General features: G+C 39.6%; 1 protein-coding gene across 1 annotated transcript in view; it reads left to right on the top strand.

Annotated features, from left to right (window-relative positions):
- Positions 1–15,675, top strand: part of Ap1g1 (adaptor related protein complex 1 subunit gamma 1) — an 80,598-nt gene extending 64,923 nt beyond the window's left edge. The window contains exons 20-23 of the mRNA XM_070026222.1: positions 5,055–5,162; positions 5,288–5,448; positions 9,825–9,923; positions 13,342–15,675. Of these exons, the coding sequence (XP_069882323.1) occupies positions 5,055–5,162; positions 5,288–5,448; positions 9,825–9,923; positions 13,342–13,443 (470 nt within the window). The 3' untranslated portion in view covers positions 13,444–15,675. The remainder of the gene's footprint in view (positions 1–5,054; positions 5,163–5,287; positions 5,449–9,824; positions 9,924–13,341) is intronic.
- The last annotated feature ends 2,977 nt before the right edge of the window (positions 15,676–18,652 follow it).

The following is an 18,652-nucleotide window of genomic DNA, read 5'->3' on the forward strand; positions in this document are numbered from 1 at the left end:
AGCTATTTAGCTCAAGGTTTAGCGCTCTACCACTTGAACCACAGTGCCACTTCCATAGAGTTTTCTTATATAATTGCTTCAACAAAGAGTACATCAGTTTGTACTTAATTTGGATTACTTTTATAGACTAAAGTCTTTCTGAATCTGGTTAAACTAAGGATTTTTTTGAGGACTACATTCTCATTCAGTGCATGACACAGAGGGAAACTTGGATGTTGTTTACCAAATATTTCCTCAGTTTATTTGGCTTTCTGTTTTACTTTATAGTCACATGCATCTTATATCTTTTTATAAAGGGTGATATAATAGGTAAAACATTGGCTAAGGTAACTGTAACCCCTTTGTACAGTATCTTTACAATAAATAACATATATTAAAAAATTGACTATTATTTTGTTGATCTGTTCAATCTTGGGAAATGTTTATTATTTAGTAACATTTGCATTGAAAATGAAATTTGATTTTTGAATACTTTTGTGTCCTTAACTCATTTATTCTACACTCTTCATGTTTGGTTTTTGGCCTTTTGTGAAATTACCTTTAAGTAATTGTATAAAGGAGTTTCAGTTCAATATGTCAGTTTGTTTTCCTTAGTGTTAAGTGTAAAAGAAAACTGATAAAATATTTAAAAGCTTAGCTTTTCGTTTTTCCTTTTCGTAGTATGTTTTAAACACATTTCCCCATTTTCTTTGTATTTTTAAGGTTAAAAGTTTGGAATTTTAGCTTCTTTAGTCCATCTTGATAATTATGCTTTATTGTATAGTGATTAAATGTAGTGTGTATTTTTGGAGGATTTTTACTTGTACAGGAGAGAAAGGATAAAACTTGGGAGAATTAAGGTCCCATATATTGTACATGTATCTTAGGTAAACTCTGATTTTCTCTAAGAATACATTTCTATATTTGGTTGAAATGAGAAATGGTAGGGAGTAACATCTATCAAGATGCATTATACTCATAAACTGCTTTATTGAATGGCAACTCCTGTGTACAACTACTTAAAGATAATAAAAATATTTAAAAGAGAAAGGAAATTACTTTGGTAGATAAAAAAAACCTAGAACTATTATGAACATTTCATTGATAAACTGCTAAACTGAATATCCTGTGGTGTTTAGTTTATTTGTTGTGCTTTCTTTTGCTGTCTATATTGCTACTTTGCTAATTTTCAGTATGCTGTTTTTTTTTGTTTTTTGGTGCTGCGATTAAATCTAGTACCTTGTACATGCTACTGAGCTATATCCCTTGCCTAGTATATTGGAGTTTTGTCCTAGTTTATTTTTATTTTTTTATCTTTTATATTACTATGAAAGATATCCCAGCCAGGCGTCCGAGGCTCATGCCTGTAATCATACCTACTCAGGAGGCTGAGATCTGAGGATCGTGGTTCAAAGCCAGCCTGGGCAGGAAATTCTGCAAGACTCTTATCTCCAATTAACTACCAGAAAACCGGAAGTGGCACAGTGGCTCAAGTGGTAGAGCACTTGTCTTGAGCTGAAGAGCTCAGGAACAGCATCCAGGCCCAGAGTTCAAGCCCCATGACCAACACCTCCCCTTCCCACCCCAAAAAAAGATATCCCAAACTTTTTTTTTTTTTTTTTTTTTTTTGTCGGTCGTGGGGCTTGAACTCTGGGCCTGGGCGCTGTCCCTCAGCTCTTCAGCTCAAGGCGAGCGCTCTACCACTTGAGCTACAGCGCCACTTCCGGTTTTCTGGTGGTTTATTGGAGATAGGAGTCTCACGGTCTCTCCTGCCCGGGCTGGCTTTGAACCGCGATCCTCAGATCTCAGCCTCCTGAGTAGCTAGGATTACAGGCGTGAGCCACCAGCGCCCGGCCCAAACTTTTTTTTTTAATTTTAAATTTACTGTGTTAATTCTGTTTTATTTCTTTGTTAGTACTAGGACTTGAACTCAAGGCCTTGCTTTCTAGCTTGGCTTTTTCACTCAAGACTGGCACTCTTAACACTTGAGCCACAGCTCTACTTTTGGGTGTTTGCTGGTTAATTTGAGATAAGATTTTCCTGCCTGAGTTGGCTTTGAACTGTGATCCTCAGATCTCAGCCTCCTAAATAACTGGGATTGCAGGTGTGAGCCACTAGCAACCTACTTTTTTTCTTTTTTCTTTTTTTTTTTTTTTTGGGTCCGGTCATGGGGCCTGAACTCTGGGCCTGGGCACTGTGCCTCAGCTCTTCAGCTCAAGGCTAGTGCTCTACCACTTGAGCCACAGCGCCACTTCCGGCTTTTTTCTTTTTGCTTATGTGGTGCTGAGGAATCGAACCCAGGGTCTCAGGCATGCAAGGCAAGCGCTCTACCACTGAGCCACCTTCCCAGACCTTTCTTTTTTTTAATAAGTGTGGATGTTAGGAAGTGAATTTAATAACCTTAGACATGCTAACTGTGTGCTCTCTTGCTGAATTATGCCTCCAATTCTATTACAAATAGTATATATTTCAATTATATAAAGTATATTCTTTCTTTTTTTTATGTTGATAATTTTCTTATGCCTTTTTTTTTTTTTTTTTTTTTTTTGCCATTCTGGGGATTTAACTCAGGGCCAGGCTCTGCCCCTGAACTTCTTTTTGCTCAAGACTAGCATTCTACCATTTGAACCATAGTACCACTTCTGGCTTTTTCTGTTTATGTGGTACTGAAGAATCGAACCCAGCGCTTCATGCATGCATGCTAGGCAAGCGTTCTATCACTAAGCCATATTTCCGGCCCCTCTTGTATGTTTTTAAAAAATATTTTCAGACTTGCTTCTGTTTGCTTGCTTCAGACTGCTTCTATTTGATTCTCAACTTGTTCTTATTTGGGAAGATCAAATAAAAATGGTAATACAGTGATTTATTTCATTCAGCTTGTTAAACAAAATACAATTAGGAACATTGCTATTTGCTGAGCATTCCCCTCAAACTTGTCCTATTTCATCTTTTTGACTTTTTTTTTTGTGATATTGGGACTCAAACCCCACAGCCCATGCTATACAAATCTTTTGCTGAGCTACATCTCAAGCTCCTATTCTTTTTGATTCCAACAGTAACTGCTGCCTACCCTATATATAGTAATGTTTTTTTTTGTTGTTGTTTTTTTGGTTTTTTTTAGGTCCGGTCATGGGGCCTGGGCCTGGGCGCTGTCCCTCAGCTCTTCAGCTCAAGGCTAGCGCTCTACCACTTGAGCCACAGCGCCACTTCCGGCTTTTTTCTTTTTGCTTATGTGGTGCTGAGGAATCGAACCCAGGGCCTCTGGCATGCAAGGCATGAGCTCTACCACTTAGCCACCTTCCCAGCCCTATATAGTAATGTTTAACACTAGTGTTTCCTATTCTTACAGTATTTGTTAATTTAATATTGTTTGTGAGTCTCTTTTTTTAAATGCTGTACAAATGAATTTGTTTTTTGGACTTTAAATTTTGCTAAACAGTGTATTTGTGGAAATTATCTATGAATACTTTATATCTAGCAAATTCATATATTTACTATTATATATGTCTAATATTTTAATTCTACAATTTATCCATTGTCCTTATGGTAAACATTTTGCTGTTTGTCTTTGTCAATAATTCAGTATTAGAAATTGTCTTGTTAGGGCTAGGAAGCTGGCTCAGTGGTGGAATGCTTGCCGTGCATGCCTGAGGCCCTGGGTTCGATTCCTCAGCACCACATAAGAAAAAAGCCGGATGTGTTTCTAACGCATTTATAAGATTATTTCTTTGTTGCTTTGTATGTCCCTCCCCCACAGTATAACACCCCCCCCCCCCTGCTTTCACTATATTTGATGTCAGTATAACTTGTGGAGGAGATGGGGAAAAACAAGTCGTTTAAGGATTCAGGTGGACCTGTTGCAACAATGAGAAGTACAAATTGTCATGTCAAAAACAAGCTTTACAATGTCGGTGGGGGGGAGAGGGGAGGCTGGGAAGGGAGGTGAAGGGTAAACAAAGGAGGAGGCTGCAATGCTTGGTGAGAAATGTATGCATTATCCTGCCCATGTAATTGTAACCCCTCTGTACAGTATGTTCACAAATAAAATAAAAAGAAAAAAGCCGGAAGTGGCACTGTGGCTCAAATGGTAGAGCGCTAGCCTTGAGCTGAAGAGCTGAGGGACAGTGCCCAGGCCCAGAGTTCAGGCCCCACGACCAGACCAAAAAAAAAAAAAAAGAAATTGTCTTGTTAGAATGCTTTTGTACAAGCTCCCCTATGTACACATATAAGAATTTAATCAAAAGTACTCCTAGTTAGCTAGGCTCTGGTGGCTCATGCCTATAATCCTAGCTACTTAGGAGAATGAGGTCTAAGGATCTAGGTTTGAAGCTGGCCTGGGCAGTAAAGTCTGTGAGATTTTTATCTCCAATTAACCATTAAAAAAAAAAAAGCCATAAGTTTAGCTGTGGTTCTCATGGTAGAGCACTAGCCTTGAGCAAAAAAGCTCAGGAACAGTCCCAGGTTCTGAATTCAAATCCTAGCCACAGCCTTACTTAGAGCTTTTTGGTGGGTAATTGGAGTTAAGAATCTCAGATTTTTCTGCCTGAGCTTGCTTCAAGCCATAGTCCTCAGATCTTAGCCTCCTGAATAGCTAGGATTACAGGCTTGAACCATCTTTCCCTGGCCTCCAATGGGATTATTTATTTATTTATTTATTTAGTCAGTGACTGGGCTTGAACTCAGGGCTTGGGCACTGTCCCTAAGCTCTTTTTGCACAAGGCTAGTGCTCTACCACTTTGGGCCACAGCTTTACTTCTGGTTTTTCTAGTTAATTGGAGTTAAGAATCTCGTGGACTTTCCTGCTTAGGCTGGCTTTCAACTGCGATCCTCAAATCCCAGCCTCCTTTGTAGCTAGGATTACAGGTATGAGCCACCAGCGTCTGGCTCAGTGGGATTTTTTAATGGGTGGAAAGTATAGGAATTTTTAGTTTTTCCTCTTTATGGTCTATGCTTTTTGCATGTTGTTTATAGAATCCTTTCCTTAACTTTAGATCATTGTAATATTCTTTTATGTTTTCTTGCTAAGTTTTGACATACTAGCTAAGGTTGACTTTCCATTGGAATATTTCTTTCAGGTGCTCCAGCTACTGCTCCTACCCCTGCCTCAGTCCCACAGATATCCCAGCCCCCCTTCTTGTTGGATGGACTTTCGTCACAGCCCCTCTTCAATGACATCGCTACAGGTACAGTTATTGTTGTTACCACCATCATGGAGCACTGAGCCAGGAGAGATGGTTGAGGAAAGGAAGTAATAATTTCCCAAGCATTAGGCCAACACAGTAAGTCTGATCTTCTTTTACTTTCCCAGGTATCCCTTCTATCACAGCATACAGTAAGAATGGCTTGAAGATAGAATTCACCTTTGAACGGTCAAACACCAATCCCAGTGTAACAGTGATAACGATACAGGCCTCCAACAGCACAGAGCTAGACATGACGGACTTTGTTTTCCAGGCTGCAGTACCAAAGGTACTTCTTTTGTCCTTTAAAAAGATTGGCTGAGGGTTTTTTTATATTTCATGCATGTGAAGAGTGTAATGTTTGGAGATTAAATTTGCCTGTTTCACTCTTTTAACAGTCTTGAAATTGTGATAGTTCACTGAAGGATGTTACTTTCAGTTGAGTAAGTTTTACTTGTCTCCAGATATTCTCATAGTTAGTAGTTTGAAGGATAAAGGAAATTCTGATAATGAAAGAGCAGACTTCTAGAAAATTGTAAGGGCATTATACAACACTAATTATTTAAAAACTCAAAGGCGAATATAGAATAAAGTGAGAGAAACCTTTTTCTTTCATTAATATCTAGTTTACTATTTGTTCTTTGAAATTGAAGTTTTTTTTAGAACACACCTTTTTTTTTTTTTCTCAGTTGGGGGCTTGAACTCTGGGCCTGCATGCTGTCCCTCAGTTCTTCAGCTCAAGGCTAGTGCTCTGCCACTTGAGCCACAGCACCACTTCCAGTTTTCTGGTGGTTTATTGGAGATAAGAGTTTAATGGGCTTTACTACCTGGGCTGTCTTTGAACCGCGATCCTCAGATCTCAGCCTCCTGAGTAGTAGCTGGCTTCAGAACACATCTTATGAGTATTTATGTCCATTTTTGAATAGTGAAAATATTTATTTTTTGTTTTTTTTGTTTTTTTTTTGTCGGTCGTGGGGCCTGAACTCTGGGCCTGGGTGCTGTCCCTCAGCTCTTCAGCTCAAGGCTAGCGCTCTATCACTTAAGCCACAGTGCCACTTCCGGCTTTTTTCTTATGTGGTGCTGAGGAATGGAACCCAGGGCCTCAGGCATGCAAGGCAAGCGCTCTACCACTGAGCCAACTTCCCAGCCCCCAGTAATGTTTTTTATACAAAGCTTTTATTCAAAACTTTTTAGGGATTTAGCAAAGTGTGGGTCAGTGGTACAGTACCTGCTTGAACTGAAGCTCAAAGTCCTGTGTTCTAACCCAGAACTACAAAAAATAAAAAAGTTCCCTTTTTCAAATATTTTCACTATTCAGGGGCTGGGAAGGTGGCTCAATGGTAGAGCGCTTGCCTTGCATGCATGAGACCCTGGGTTCGATTCCCCAGTACCACATAAGCAAAAAGAAAAAAAGCCAGAAGTGGCGTTGTGGCTCAAGTGGTAGAGTGCTAGCCTTGAGCTGAAGAGCTGAGGGACAGCGCCCAGGCCCAGAATTCAGGCCCCACGACCGGACCCCCCCCCCAAAAAAAAAAAAAAAAAAAACCACACACACACACACACACACACACAAAAAGCATTACTAGCCGGGCGCTGGTGGCTCATGCCTTAATCCTAGCTACTCAGGAGGCTGAGATCTGAGGATCTTGGTTCAAAGCCAGCCTGGGCAGGAAAGTCCGTGAAACTCTTATCTCCAATGTACCACTGGAAGTGGCTGTAGCTCAAGTGGTAGAGTGCTAGCCTGGAGATGAAGAGCTAAGGGATGGCACTGAGACCCAGAGTTCAAGCCCCATGACCAACAAAAAACAAGTAAACAAAAAACATTACTAGCCGGGTACCAGTGGCTCACACCTATAATCCTAGCTATTCAGGAGGCTGAGATCTGGTTCAAAGACCAGGTGGGAAAATCTGTGAGACTCTAATGTCCAATAAACCACCAGAAAACTGGAAGTGGCACTGTGGCTCAAGTGGTAGAGTGTTAGCCTTGAGCTGAAGAGCTCAGGGATAGAGCCAGGCCTAGAGTTCAAGCCCCATGATCAACAACATCAACAAAAGACCTTACTTATTTTACTTTATATCTTTTGCTGCCCAGTACTTCTGTTATAATACAGAAACCAGTAGTGACAATAAGTAAATAAAATGAGTATGGCTCTGTTCCAATAAAAGATTATTTATAAAAACAGATGTAAGGCCATACTTTGCCAATCACTGGATTAGACTGAGCTTGCTCAGTCTTTGCAATTACCTGAAGTATGGCATTCAGGTGACATGCTTTTAGGAATTGAAGATATTTTATTTGTGGTTACTGCTAACTTCCTACCTTCTTTGCTACCTTCTTCTTTTTGATGCTGGAATGATGTAGCTATTTTTCAAAATTTAATGTGAAGTGATTAAGATCCAGAAGTGAATTCTAGTGCTATTGTTGGATTTTGATGCTAGTTATGACATGGAGCAATCACTTAACCTAGTGTCTCAGCTTCCTTACAGTGGGAGTAGTGATAACGACAACTGCTTCCTAGATAATCTACTTCCCAGGATTACAAATCCCAGAATAAGTGAATTTTTGTGCTAGGAACTAATGGAAGCACTTTCCATGTATTTAGTGCTCAGTAAGTATTAGCTACTGTAGCCTAGTGGTTTTTACTTTTTCTTAAAAAAAGTATAAAGGTGATAATACTGAGGGGGTTACAGTTACGTAAGTCGGGTAATGTTTTTTAATGTCTCTGAAATTGTGCTTGTTAAATGAGCCAGTCTAATCTTTGTTAGTAGTACATAAAATAATAAGAATTAAAGTTGGTATCTTAAATTTAATGCAATGTAGTGGTAATGAATGACGTTTTAACGTACATAATTCACTCTAAAAATAGAATTATGAGTAAGATTCCAAATAATAGTCTATTATGTGAGGTTGAATATTCACTTGTAATTTTTGACTTTGGAGAGGACTTCTGGTTCTGTCATTGTCTTTCTCTCTCAGATAAAGTGTTTCAAATCGCAGTATGTATAACAACTACTTTGCAAACTAATGTTGGCCTAACTTGTTGGTAGCAATTTTATTCCTCATCTTTGCTAAAAAATAAGATTCATCAGTACTCAACAAATTATGGTGTTTCACTCATCTAGATTCTTTGCCATACAGACACATTCTACATGTACTTTTTCTGTGTCTGTCTTAGAGCAATCCTGATGTGTTCCACTTACATATTAACAAGCTGGCTCTTTCAGGCCTCTCACATAGAGGGAGGCCTTGACCCATTCCAGATTGTGCAGGCTTTATAAAAGAAAAAGTTCAAGTCTTTGGGGCCTAGTCATTCAGTTATACAAAAGCATAAGGTCCTGTTGTTGATGACTAGGATGTTGGTTTGTTATTCTTGGAAAAATTTTCTCTTGGTTTCTTTCTGGCTTTTTTCACCCTAAAAGAGCCACAGGCACCCGTTGTTTTTTTTTCTTGTATGGTTGATAAGTTACTACTAAGTGAAGGTGCCAAAACAAGAATTGGTCACTATTTGAAAAGAAGAAGGGCAGAGTAACCTGTTTCTAGTTTTCATGATCAAAGGCCTAATACAGACTTTTTACAAATACAATTTGTGACAGCTGTGCTCATATGCTTACCTATTTCTGGTGTCTGGAAAATAAATATGCAAAACTTAGGATAAATTTGTTATTTGGCTTAACAGCCAGGTTATGTACCTTCTTCCTTTCCTTTCCTTTCCTTTCCTTTCCTTTCCTTTCCTTTCCTTTCCTTTCCTTTCCTTTCCTTTCCTTTCCTTTCCTTTCCTTTCCTTTCCTTTCCTTTCCTTTCCTTTCCTTTCCTTTCCTTTCCTTTCCTTTCCTTTCCTTTCCTTTCCTTTCCTTTCCTTTCCTTTCCTTTCCTTTCCTTTCCTTTCCTTTCCTTTCCTTTCCTTTCCTTTCCTTTCCTCCCTCCTTCCCTCCCTCCCTCTCTCTCTCTCTCTTTCTTTCTTCCTTTCCTCCTTCTTTTCTTTCTTTCTTCCTTTCCTCCTTTTCTTTCTTTCTTTCTTTCTTTCTTTCTTTCTTTCTTTCCTCCTTTCCTTCCTTCCTTCCTTCCTTTTCTTTCTTTCTTTCTTTCTTTCTTTCTTTCTTTCTTTCTTTCTTTCTTTCTTTCTTTCTTTCTTTCTTCCTTCCTTTCTTTCTTCCTTTCTTTCTCTTTCTTTCTTTCTTTCTTTCTTTCTTTCTTTCTTTCTTTCTTTCTTTCTTTCTTCTTTTCTTTCTTTCTTCTTTTCTTTCTTTCTTTCTTTCTTTCTTTCTTTCTTTCTTTCTTTCTTTCCTTTCTTTCTTTCCTTTCTTTCTTTTCTTTCTTCCTTTCTTCCTTTCTTTCTTTTCTTTCTTCCTTTCTTCCTTTCTTTGTCCTGGGGCTTGAGCTCTGGGCCTTGATTGCTGTTCCTATGCTCCATTTGCTCAAGGCTAGTGCTCTACCACTTGAGCTACAGTGCCACTTCTGACTTTTTTTTGTGATTAGTTGGAGATTTAAGAGTCTCATAGATTTTCCTGCTTGGGCTGGCTTTGAACCACAATCTTCAGATCTTAGACTTGTACAATTACAGGAGTTAAGCCACTGGCACCTGGCATGTTTAACTTTTTAGATGATGACAACTTGGATTTAACATTGTGTATTCCTTTTTCTAAATAGTGCCCTTTGTTCCTCTATAGACATTCCAGCTGCAGCTTCTATCTCCCAGCAGCAGCATTGTCCCAGCATTTAATACAGGAACCATCACACAAGTTATTAAAGTTCTGAACCCACAGAAGGTGAGTAGCACAGTTGAAGCCAGTATCTGAGCAAGACATAAACTCCTAAAATAAACTTTAGCTTTGTTTCTCTGGGTTCTTTTGATTCAGTCAAAAATTATGAAAATGTCTGGTGCAACTTCTTTGTTCTTTTGTAGAAAATAGATCAAGTCCAAGATATCAAATGTTTTAATGATATCTTATTAAAATGCAACAAAAAATTCTCTATTTTTTATTTTATTTTTTGGTCAGTTCTAGGGCTTGAACTAAAGGGCCTAGGTGCTGTTCCTGAGCTCTCTTGCTCAAGGGTAGTGCTCTACCACTTTTAGCAACAGCTCTACTTGTAGTTTTCTGGTGGTTAGTTGGAGATAAGAGTCTCACAAATTTCGCTGCCTGGACTGGTAGGTTAATGAGAGAAAAGTACAATCCTCAGATCTCAGCCCCTTGAGTAGCTAGGATTATAGGAGTGAGCCACCAGTGCTTGGCAGACAAATTCCTCTATTTTTGAGGATTAAAGGTATATTTTTTGGAGAAGAGCAAGCTTAGACTATTAGATCTATGCAAAAGTTAAAATCTGCTAGGCATTGGTGGCTCACTCACCTGTAATCCTAGCTGCTACCCAGGAGACTGAGATTTGAGGATTACAGTTCAAAGCGAACCTGAACAGAAAAGTCTGAGACACTCATCTCCAGTTAACCACCAGAAAACCAAAAGTGGAGCTGTGGCTCACAGTCGTAGAGCACTAGCCTTGAGCAAAAGAGTTTGGGGAAAGCACTCAGGCTCTGAGTTCAAGCATCATAACCAACAAAAAAGTTGAAATCTGAGGAAAGATTTGTTATAATACTCATATTTATTGCTGTAACTGCTAAATATGGATGGCAAAAGTGGATTCTTCAATTAACTAATTTATTTAGTACTGAGGTTTTAACTCAGGTCTTGTGCTTCCTAGACAGGCACTCTACCACTGGAGCCACTCCATGGGGCCCCTTTTTGCACTGCTTGGGTTTTTTTTTCTTTTTCTTTTTCTTTTTGTGCTTGTCCAGGGGTTGAACTCAGGGTCTGGGCACTGTCCCTGACATTTTTTTTCCTCAAGTCTAGTGCTCTACTACTTGAGCCCCAACTCCACTTCTAGCTTTTTGATGGTTAATTGGAGATAAAAGTCTCATGGACTTTTCTGCCTAGTCTGGTTTTGAACCTCAACCTAGACATTGTGCTTATTACTTCATAGCTTGGGATGAAAGCAGATGGTCACCACTATACCCAGTCACTAGTTGAAATTAAGTCTCTGGTCCCTGATTCTTCTCCCATGTAGCTAAGATTATAAACCTAGCCAAATCATTTTAAAAGAAGCAGTCAAAGCTTTAGAAACTGAAATTGAGCGATATTTTTGCTATATTGTCCCAAAAGTAAGTTGGTTTTATTTAATAGGAATTAAATGACTGACATTGAAACTTTCTGAAAACAATTCAGAGAAACTTTTTTTTTCTTTTTTTGTTATTGGGATTTGAGCTTGGCTTTGCTATGTATGGTAAACAGACACTTTACCACTTGAGCCATGCCCCAGCTCTTTTTGCAGTCATTATTTTCTGAAGAGGATCTCACATTTTGCCTAGGTTGGTGATTCTCCAACTTGGACTTCCAGTAAGTCAGTATGCTGGGTAAAAGATTTCTTCACCTTGGAAGATCTCTAGTAATTCTTCATAAAGATTTTATACTTTCCTCCCCTTTGTATTTTCTCAGCTATTTACTGTATTTGTGCTGTTAGTACTAGCACAAATTCCTTTGACCATCTGATACCTGGAATAAATATTTTCTTAGTATATTAACACTTGAAATTTGCCTCAGAAAGTAAAATATACTTAGTAAGTGTGTTCTCTAAAACAGTGATTGTCACTTTATTTTTTTTTTTTTTTTCAGTCGTGGGGCTTGAACTCTGGGTTTGGGCACTGTCCTGTGCTTTTCAGCTCAAGGCAAGCACTCTACTGCTTGAGCCACAGTGACACTTCCAGTTTTCTAGTCGTTTATTGGAGATAAGAATCTCACAGACTTTCTTGCCCAGGCTGGTTTTGAACTGTGATCCTCAGAACTCAGCCTCCTGAGTAGCTAGGATTACAAGTGTGAGCCACCGGTGCCCGGCTTGACTTTCACTTATTAATTAGCTTTTTCTCTTTTCCTCTTTGGGAACAGAAAAGTTTATGTTCATATTTAGTATTGATTTTGTAAACAAATTAACAGTATACCTGAACATAGAGCATAAGACAAGTATGTGGTTACCTTATTTTTGTAGGGACTTGGAGTGTAAGAGTTAGATCTTTAAAAAAAATACTCAGCAAGTATTAGTAGGACAATGCTTATAAGTGGCTATGTCCTTTTAATGTACTTCTAGGCCCATGATACGTTCTGGAAATGCACTTCTACTAGATTACATGTTGTGACTCCTTGGCCCAAAGCTTGAATAATAGCTAGTCTACTACTTGAACCACAACTCCACTTCCAGGTTTCTTTTTTGTTGGTGTGGGGCTTGAACTGTGGGCCTGCATGCTGTTCCTCAGCTTTTCAGCTCAAAGCTAGCACTTTACCACTTGAGCCAGAGTGCCACTTGTGCTTTTCTGGTGGTTTATTGGAGATAGGAGTCTCCCAGATTTTCCTGCCTATGTGCTGACTTTGAACTGCGATCCTCAGATCTCAGCCTCCATTTTGTAGCTAGGATTACAGGTGTGAGCTATTGGCACTTGGCTCACTTTCAGTTTTTTTTTTTTTTTTTTCCAGGCTAATTAACAGAAGACTATCAGATTTTTCTACCTGGCCTGGTTTTAAACTGTAATCTTGAGATCTCAACCTCCTGAGTAGCTAGGATTTCAGATGTGAGCCACTAGTGACCAACATTATATGTTAGTTGTAAGATGTGGCTTTGTTTTGAAGTATTTGGGGGGGGGGCTTCTAAAATTAAACAACACTTTAGAGAGCCAAGTGTGGTGGAGCAGTACTGGTTAGTGAGGGGCCTAAGGCAGAGGATAGCTTGAGCCCAGGGGTTTGGAGCCTGCCTATGGAAGGTAGTGAGATCCTGTCTCCAAAAGAACAACAACATGGGCTGGGAAGGTGGCTCAGTGGTAGAGTGCTTGCCTTGCATGCCTGAGGCCCTGGGTTCGATTCCTCAGCACCACATAAGCAAAAAGAAAAAAGCCGGAAGTGGTGCTGTGACTCAAGTGGTAGAGTGCTAGCCTTGAGCTGAAGAGCTGAGGGACAGTGCCCAGGCCCAGAGCTCAGGCCCCATGACTGGCAAAAAAACAAAAACAAAAACAAACAAACAACCAAAAAAAAAAGAACAACAACAACAACAAAAACCCCACAAAAGAATCAAACAAAATTGTATTTGTCAACTGGACCAATAGAGAAAGATTTTAGTAGAACATATTTATGAGTCTCTTTTCCTTTACAGCAACAGCTGCGAATGAGGATCAAGCTCACATATAATCACAAGGGCTCAGCAATGCAAGATCTAGCAGAGGTGAACAACTTTCCCCCTCAGTCCTGGCAATGAGGGTCCAGCACCATTCTCATTCTTATCCCACTCAATCAAAGGAACTCTGGGAAGGAAGTTGTGATTGCTGGCAAGTCCCCCCCCCCCCCCCCCCCCCCCCGAACTGTACCACGGGCATGAGGAGCAGAAGAGAACTGTTGAGGAGGATTTTCCTGAAGTTACTGCTGACCTTGAAGCATTGTTAAAGACTAACATCCTCTCCTCTGCTGTTGAGGCTGGCTGCTTCTGGAGGCTACTTTGCACTCTTCCTCCTCTTCCCCCTTTTCCGTACTTCACCCCTCCAACATTTGCAGCCAGAATCAACATTCCCTGGGCTCCTGAGGCAATAAGCAGCTGGTCTGGAGGAAAGGATTGGAATTCATGGCGAGAAAACACTCACCCTGTCTCTGCAGCCAAGAGTGGTCCCTTCTTTTTACTGTTGTTTCTCTGCGGACTGGGCAAGGTGGGGAATTTATTCCTCACTAGCTGGGTTACCATCTTCAGGCGCTTTTCACATCTGGCATATGGAATGGAAATGTAACAATGAACATTAGGGAGCCCTGCCTTTTTCTATTGGTTCCCCCAAGGTTTGAAAGAGGCATTAGGCTCCTGGTAGCCTTTTCTGTGCATTGCTGTACACACACAGACACACACATGTATGTATGTTTGTTATCCAGAACTGGTCAGACCTTGAGAGGTTATTTATAAACACTGGACAGATGCAGTTAAAAAGAGCTTTTGTTGAGATTTGGCATGAAGGATATGGTGCTCTATTTGTAATAGAAACTTCCAAGGCTCTTCCAGCTTCCCTTTCTCTCCATTCTTTAGCTGTAGTCTTGAGCATTCTCCATGATTTTCAAAATTGACTCCCTTTCAAGTACAAATGGACATGTTCTGAAAGATACATTAATAGTTATTAATGACCCTATTTCAACCAGAAATTTTAAAGTTTCCCCCAAACCTGTCACTTGCTTGTTTGAACTGTGGTATATGGGTAGAAAGAGGAGTTTAACCAGTTTTAAAGAGCAGACTTGTTAACAAAATACTTGTGCTCAGGAAGAGCAGTATCAGACTCATCCTGGAGCATATTGGAGTCATCCATTACTCCAGTCCTCCCTTTTTATTTCCTGAGCCTGGCTTGGACCTTGGCATTCCGTTTGAATTCCTTCTTCTAACTGGAACATTTGTGTTGTATCTGTAACACTGGCACTGAAATAAAGACCACGCGGTTAAAGAACTCTTCCTATATTGTACTTTATGGTGTTGGAGTGAAGCCTTGTAGCTTCCTTGTCCCTTGCCAAAGGAAGTCTTTATGGTCACCATAGGGTAGGAATGCCCCTTCCCTGAGGCTGAATAATTGGTCTCTTGAAAGAGACCAATTGGCATCTCATGAATAATACCTGCATTAAAGACTTGAGCTTCTTAAACTAGTAAGAATGCTGAGCGATTTTTAGAAAGGATTCCTATGTTACAAAAGCTTAAGACTTGCTGGAATGAAGTAAAAGGTGACTTGCTGTGGTACATATTGAGTGTACTATATACCTTCAGGTATGCAAGCATCATGTCTTAAATACTACAGAAACAAGGACAAGTGGGGTCTACCTTTTAAAATGCTTGCAACTGTTACTGTACTGTACAGTATGACTACTTTGGCTTCAGTTTTAAACATACAGATATCTTTTTCTCCCCCTCTCCCCCCAATTCCACCAAGCCTTTACTTAAAAATCTTCAGTGTCTTGTCAGCCTAGCACTGTATCAGATGCTAGACTAGTCTAACATTTGACAAACTGAAGTTGAACTAAAGGCTCTAAAAGGGAAACTTTCTGGGCTTATCAGTGTATAAGAGTAAAGCTACTGAAACTTACTCTATTGGGTAACTGGTTGGCTGAGTCCAAAACAGGACAATATCTCCTGTTTTCAGTAAAGTAAGTGTTGGACTAGTGCATATTTCACACAACTGCTCTGCCTGTGTAATGAAAAGTAGCCTTTAAAGGTTCCACGTAAATTGATTTCATTGGATGGATATTTAATGCTGTGAAACATGATAGGATTAACATAATATTGGTGGATTTCTTGAATAGAATTTGTCTTAACATTCCTCTTTGTGTAGAGGCTTTATTTTCTTCCTTGTGTTTGTGGCTAACCAACCAGCTCAGGTGTGGTGTTTTTTTTTTTTTGTTTTTGTCTGTTCGTTTGTGTTTTTGTTTTGTTTCTTCTTGTTGTTGAAGTGGGTTGACTCTCTTGAGAAATCTGCACCAAGACTGTGGTATAAGACAGTGCCAGATCAGAGTTTTGAGGGAGTGTTTATAATCACCTAGGGCTTTGTCTAGAAGGAATAAAATATCATGGCCTTAACACAAAGGGTGCTGTGTAGGATTGAAATGATTTCAGAGACTGAGCCTGGTACAATACATACTGAAGGACTAGGAGCCAAATAACTGCCTAGGATACTGATGGTTGTGAAGACTTTCAAATGATTGGATCTTAGAAAGCTTCAGTGTGCCTTAGTTTCTAGGATCAGCATTAGTTCTCTTTCTTGGCCTTGCAGCTAAAAGGAGAAATCTCTTAATTTCTGTGAACACTTGCACATTTCAGTAATTCCTTTCCCAAATATAGTCTTTCAAGGGGGAGCAAATTCAGACTGATTTTTACAACTTCAGAGCCATTGTAAAGGAGGAATGCCTGGTTTCTGTGACCATGGGAAAACCCCAGGGTGATAAGCAGTGAGCCCTCCCTTAGACAATTTCACATGTACTTGTACCTCAGCATTTCCCTTTTGGAGAATAGTTTGTATCCTGTTATTTTCTCCACCCTCAAGTAATCCTAGGGAGAATTCATCTAAGTAATCTCAAAAAAAAAACAAAACAAAACTGTAAGAAGGGTGCTTTCCCTGAGAAGCTCCTCCCACATTGCTTTGGTGCTGTTACTTTGAAGTGGTTTGGGTAATGGTGGAAGTTTTTTGGTGTTTTGTTTTGTTTTTTGGTTGGTCCTGGGACTTGAACTCTGGGCCTGGGCACTGTCCCTGAGCTCTTTAGCCCAAGGTGAATGCTCTATCACTTGAGCCACAGCACCACTTCTGGTTTTCTGGTGGTTTATTGGAGATAAGAGTCTCATGGACTTTCCTTCCTGGGCTGGCTTTGAACCATGATCCTCAGATCTCAGCATCCTGAGTAGCTAGGATTACAGGCATGAACCGCTTGGCTTGAATGGTGGAAATTTTACACAGTCTAGTTATCATCTGTTAATTTTACAGTCTTTCTCATTTTAAAGAAACATTCCTCAACGGAACATTTGAGGGGAGAGCTTTTCTTCTTGCTAAGTTAAAGGTGTGATTTGTACACCTTATTTGTCTCAGTTGTATATGAGGATAAACGTTTAATAAAATTGTCCAGCACTAAGAGTTTGAGTATTTCCATCTAGTATATGACATGCTTTTCATTTTGTATCTTTCTAGAAGAGGTTGTGAGTTAAGGAAGACTGCTTTTGAAGTTCAATTTTATTATCTTATACATTGGAATATAGTTGGGCCATGAGAACTAGGGGAAAGAGGGAGATTGAATGTGGATTTTTTTTTTTCCTAGTGAATGTATTTTATCTGTGGTGTCCTAAACTGAGAGGTAGAGAGCAAAAAGCAGATATTCACAAGCTGTTGTTCAGGAATGGTTGTTAATGTCCTTGTTATTCATTAGTTTGTGAGTGGGGAGGATCATTGAAGGAAGAATTGGTTCAGAAAGTCCTGAAGTTTGAAACACTTTTGACCAGCTTTGGCTCTGAAGGGTGGGGCTGCTGGTAGAAATGGAATGTTTTCAAAGCAATAGCAATGAGTGGGGGTCCCACAGACAGTTTTCCAGACCTTGGAACACTGACACAAAGAAAATACTGAAGCAGCTCTGCACAGTTGCTTTGCCAACTTTCATGAGGCTGATTCTGGCTTCAAGATGGAGCGATGGAACTTGCTCTCCCTCCCTCCCCCCCATGAACCTATGTTTGTGCTTTGTGTGTTTTGTTTTTGTTTTTATTTGGGGAATCTCATGGGAAAGAGCTTCTGATCACTTTCCTTTGTGAACTCCCACTGTAGTCCTGTTAGGTCCCTTTTTCTTCCATAATGTTGTAAGTTACACTTTCATTAAGCCTCATCACATCTTCTTTACTGTAAAAATATTAAAAGGCTGTTTCCAAGTGGAACGGCTAATGAAGTTCTAATTATTGCAGACATATTTTTGAGATGTAAAAAAAATTTAAAATTAAATGATAAGTCTTAGAGGCGAGTGAGGAATAAAATGGATGTAAACATTTACATGGGATGCATTAGATTTCTGCTGTGTGTATTGTCTTTTGGTTGAAACAAATTATGAACAGTGACTGATAATAAAAAGTCAATACTCAATGATTTAAACTTTGCTTCCTTGCTTCTTACCAGTGAATTAGAAGCCTTGGATGAGCTAAATGCACTTGCTAATGTCCCTTTTATACAGAAGTATCACAAGAACGGAAAAAAGTCTTTAGGGCAGTTGGTAGTTTTAAATAAGATTACATTCATGCTTATCTTCTCCACGTCGGTGAGTTCTCTTAGCAAGGTCACCAAGGTAAGATGTGTATTAAGAGCTGTAGCAGGGCTTTACTTATAAGCTGCTTTTTGCAAAGTGGTCAAATGTATCTGTGACTGGGAATGAGAAGGATTGACCAGCCAAAATGGAGTATATTTTATGGCTATTTCAAATGAATTTTTGGTTGTTTTGTGAATCAGGGTCTTATTGTCTGTCCTAGACTGGGTCTTGAACATATGATTCAATCCTCCAGTCTCAGCCTCCTAAGTGATAGGATTACAGACATTGTACCACCACATTTATTAACTCTGTCCCCCCCCCCTCGCACGTGCGTGTACTGATAAACTCAATGCCTTATATTTCCCTAGCAAGTGCTCTATCACTTGAACCAGGCCAACAGCACTTTTTGCTTTAGTTTGATTCCAAAGTTAGTTTGGATTTTTTTGTCTGCACAGCCTCAGTCTGGGCCTCCTGCTTCTTTTCTCCAAACAGCCAGGCTTACAGGTATGTATGACTATGCCTGGTTTTATATGAATTATTTTTTGAAAGCTGTTTTGAAAGCTGTTATTTATTATTACTCTGATGATCCTTGACAGTCCCTTAATTGAGAAAGGGGAAGATGTGGCTGTCTCTTGATTGAAAATGAACAGGGTGTTTGCCTTGGTCATTATCTAGTTTATGCA

This window comes from Dipodomys merriami, unplaced genomic scaffold, assembly GCF_024711535.1.
Source record: "Dipodomys merriami isolate MVZ:Mamm:240054 unplaced genomic scaffold, mDipMer1.0.p SCAF_176, whole genome shotgun sequence".
NCBI classification, from domain to species: Eukaryota; Metazoa; Chordata; class Mammalia; order Rodentia; family Heteromyidae; genus Dipodomys; species Dipodomys merriami.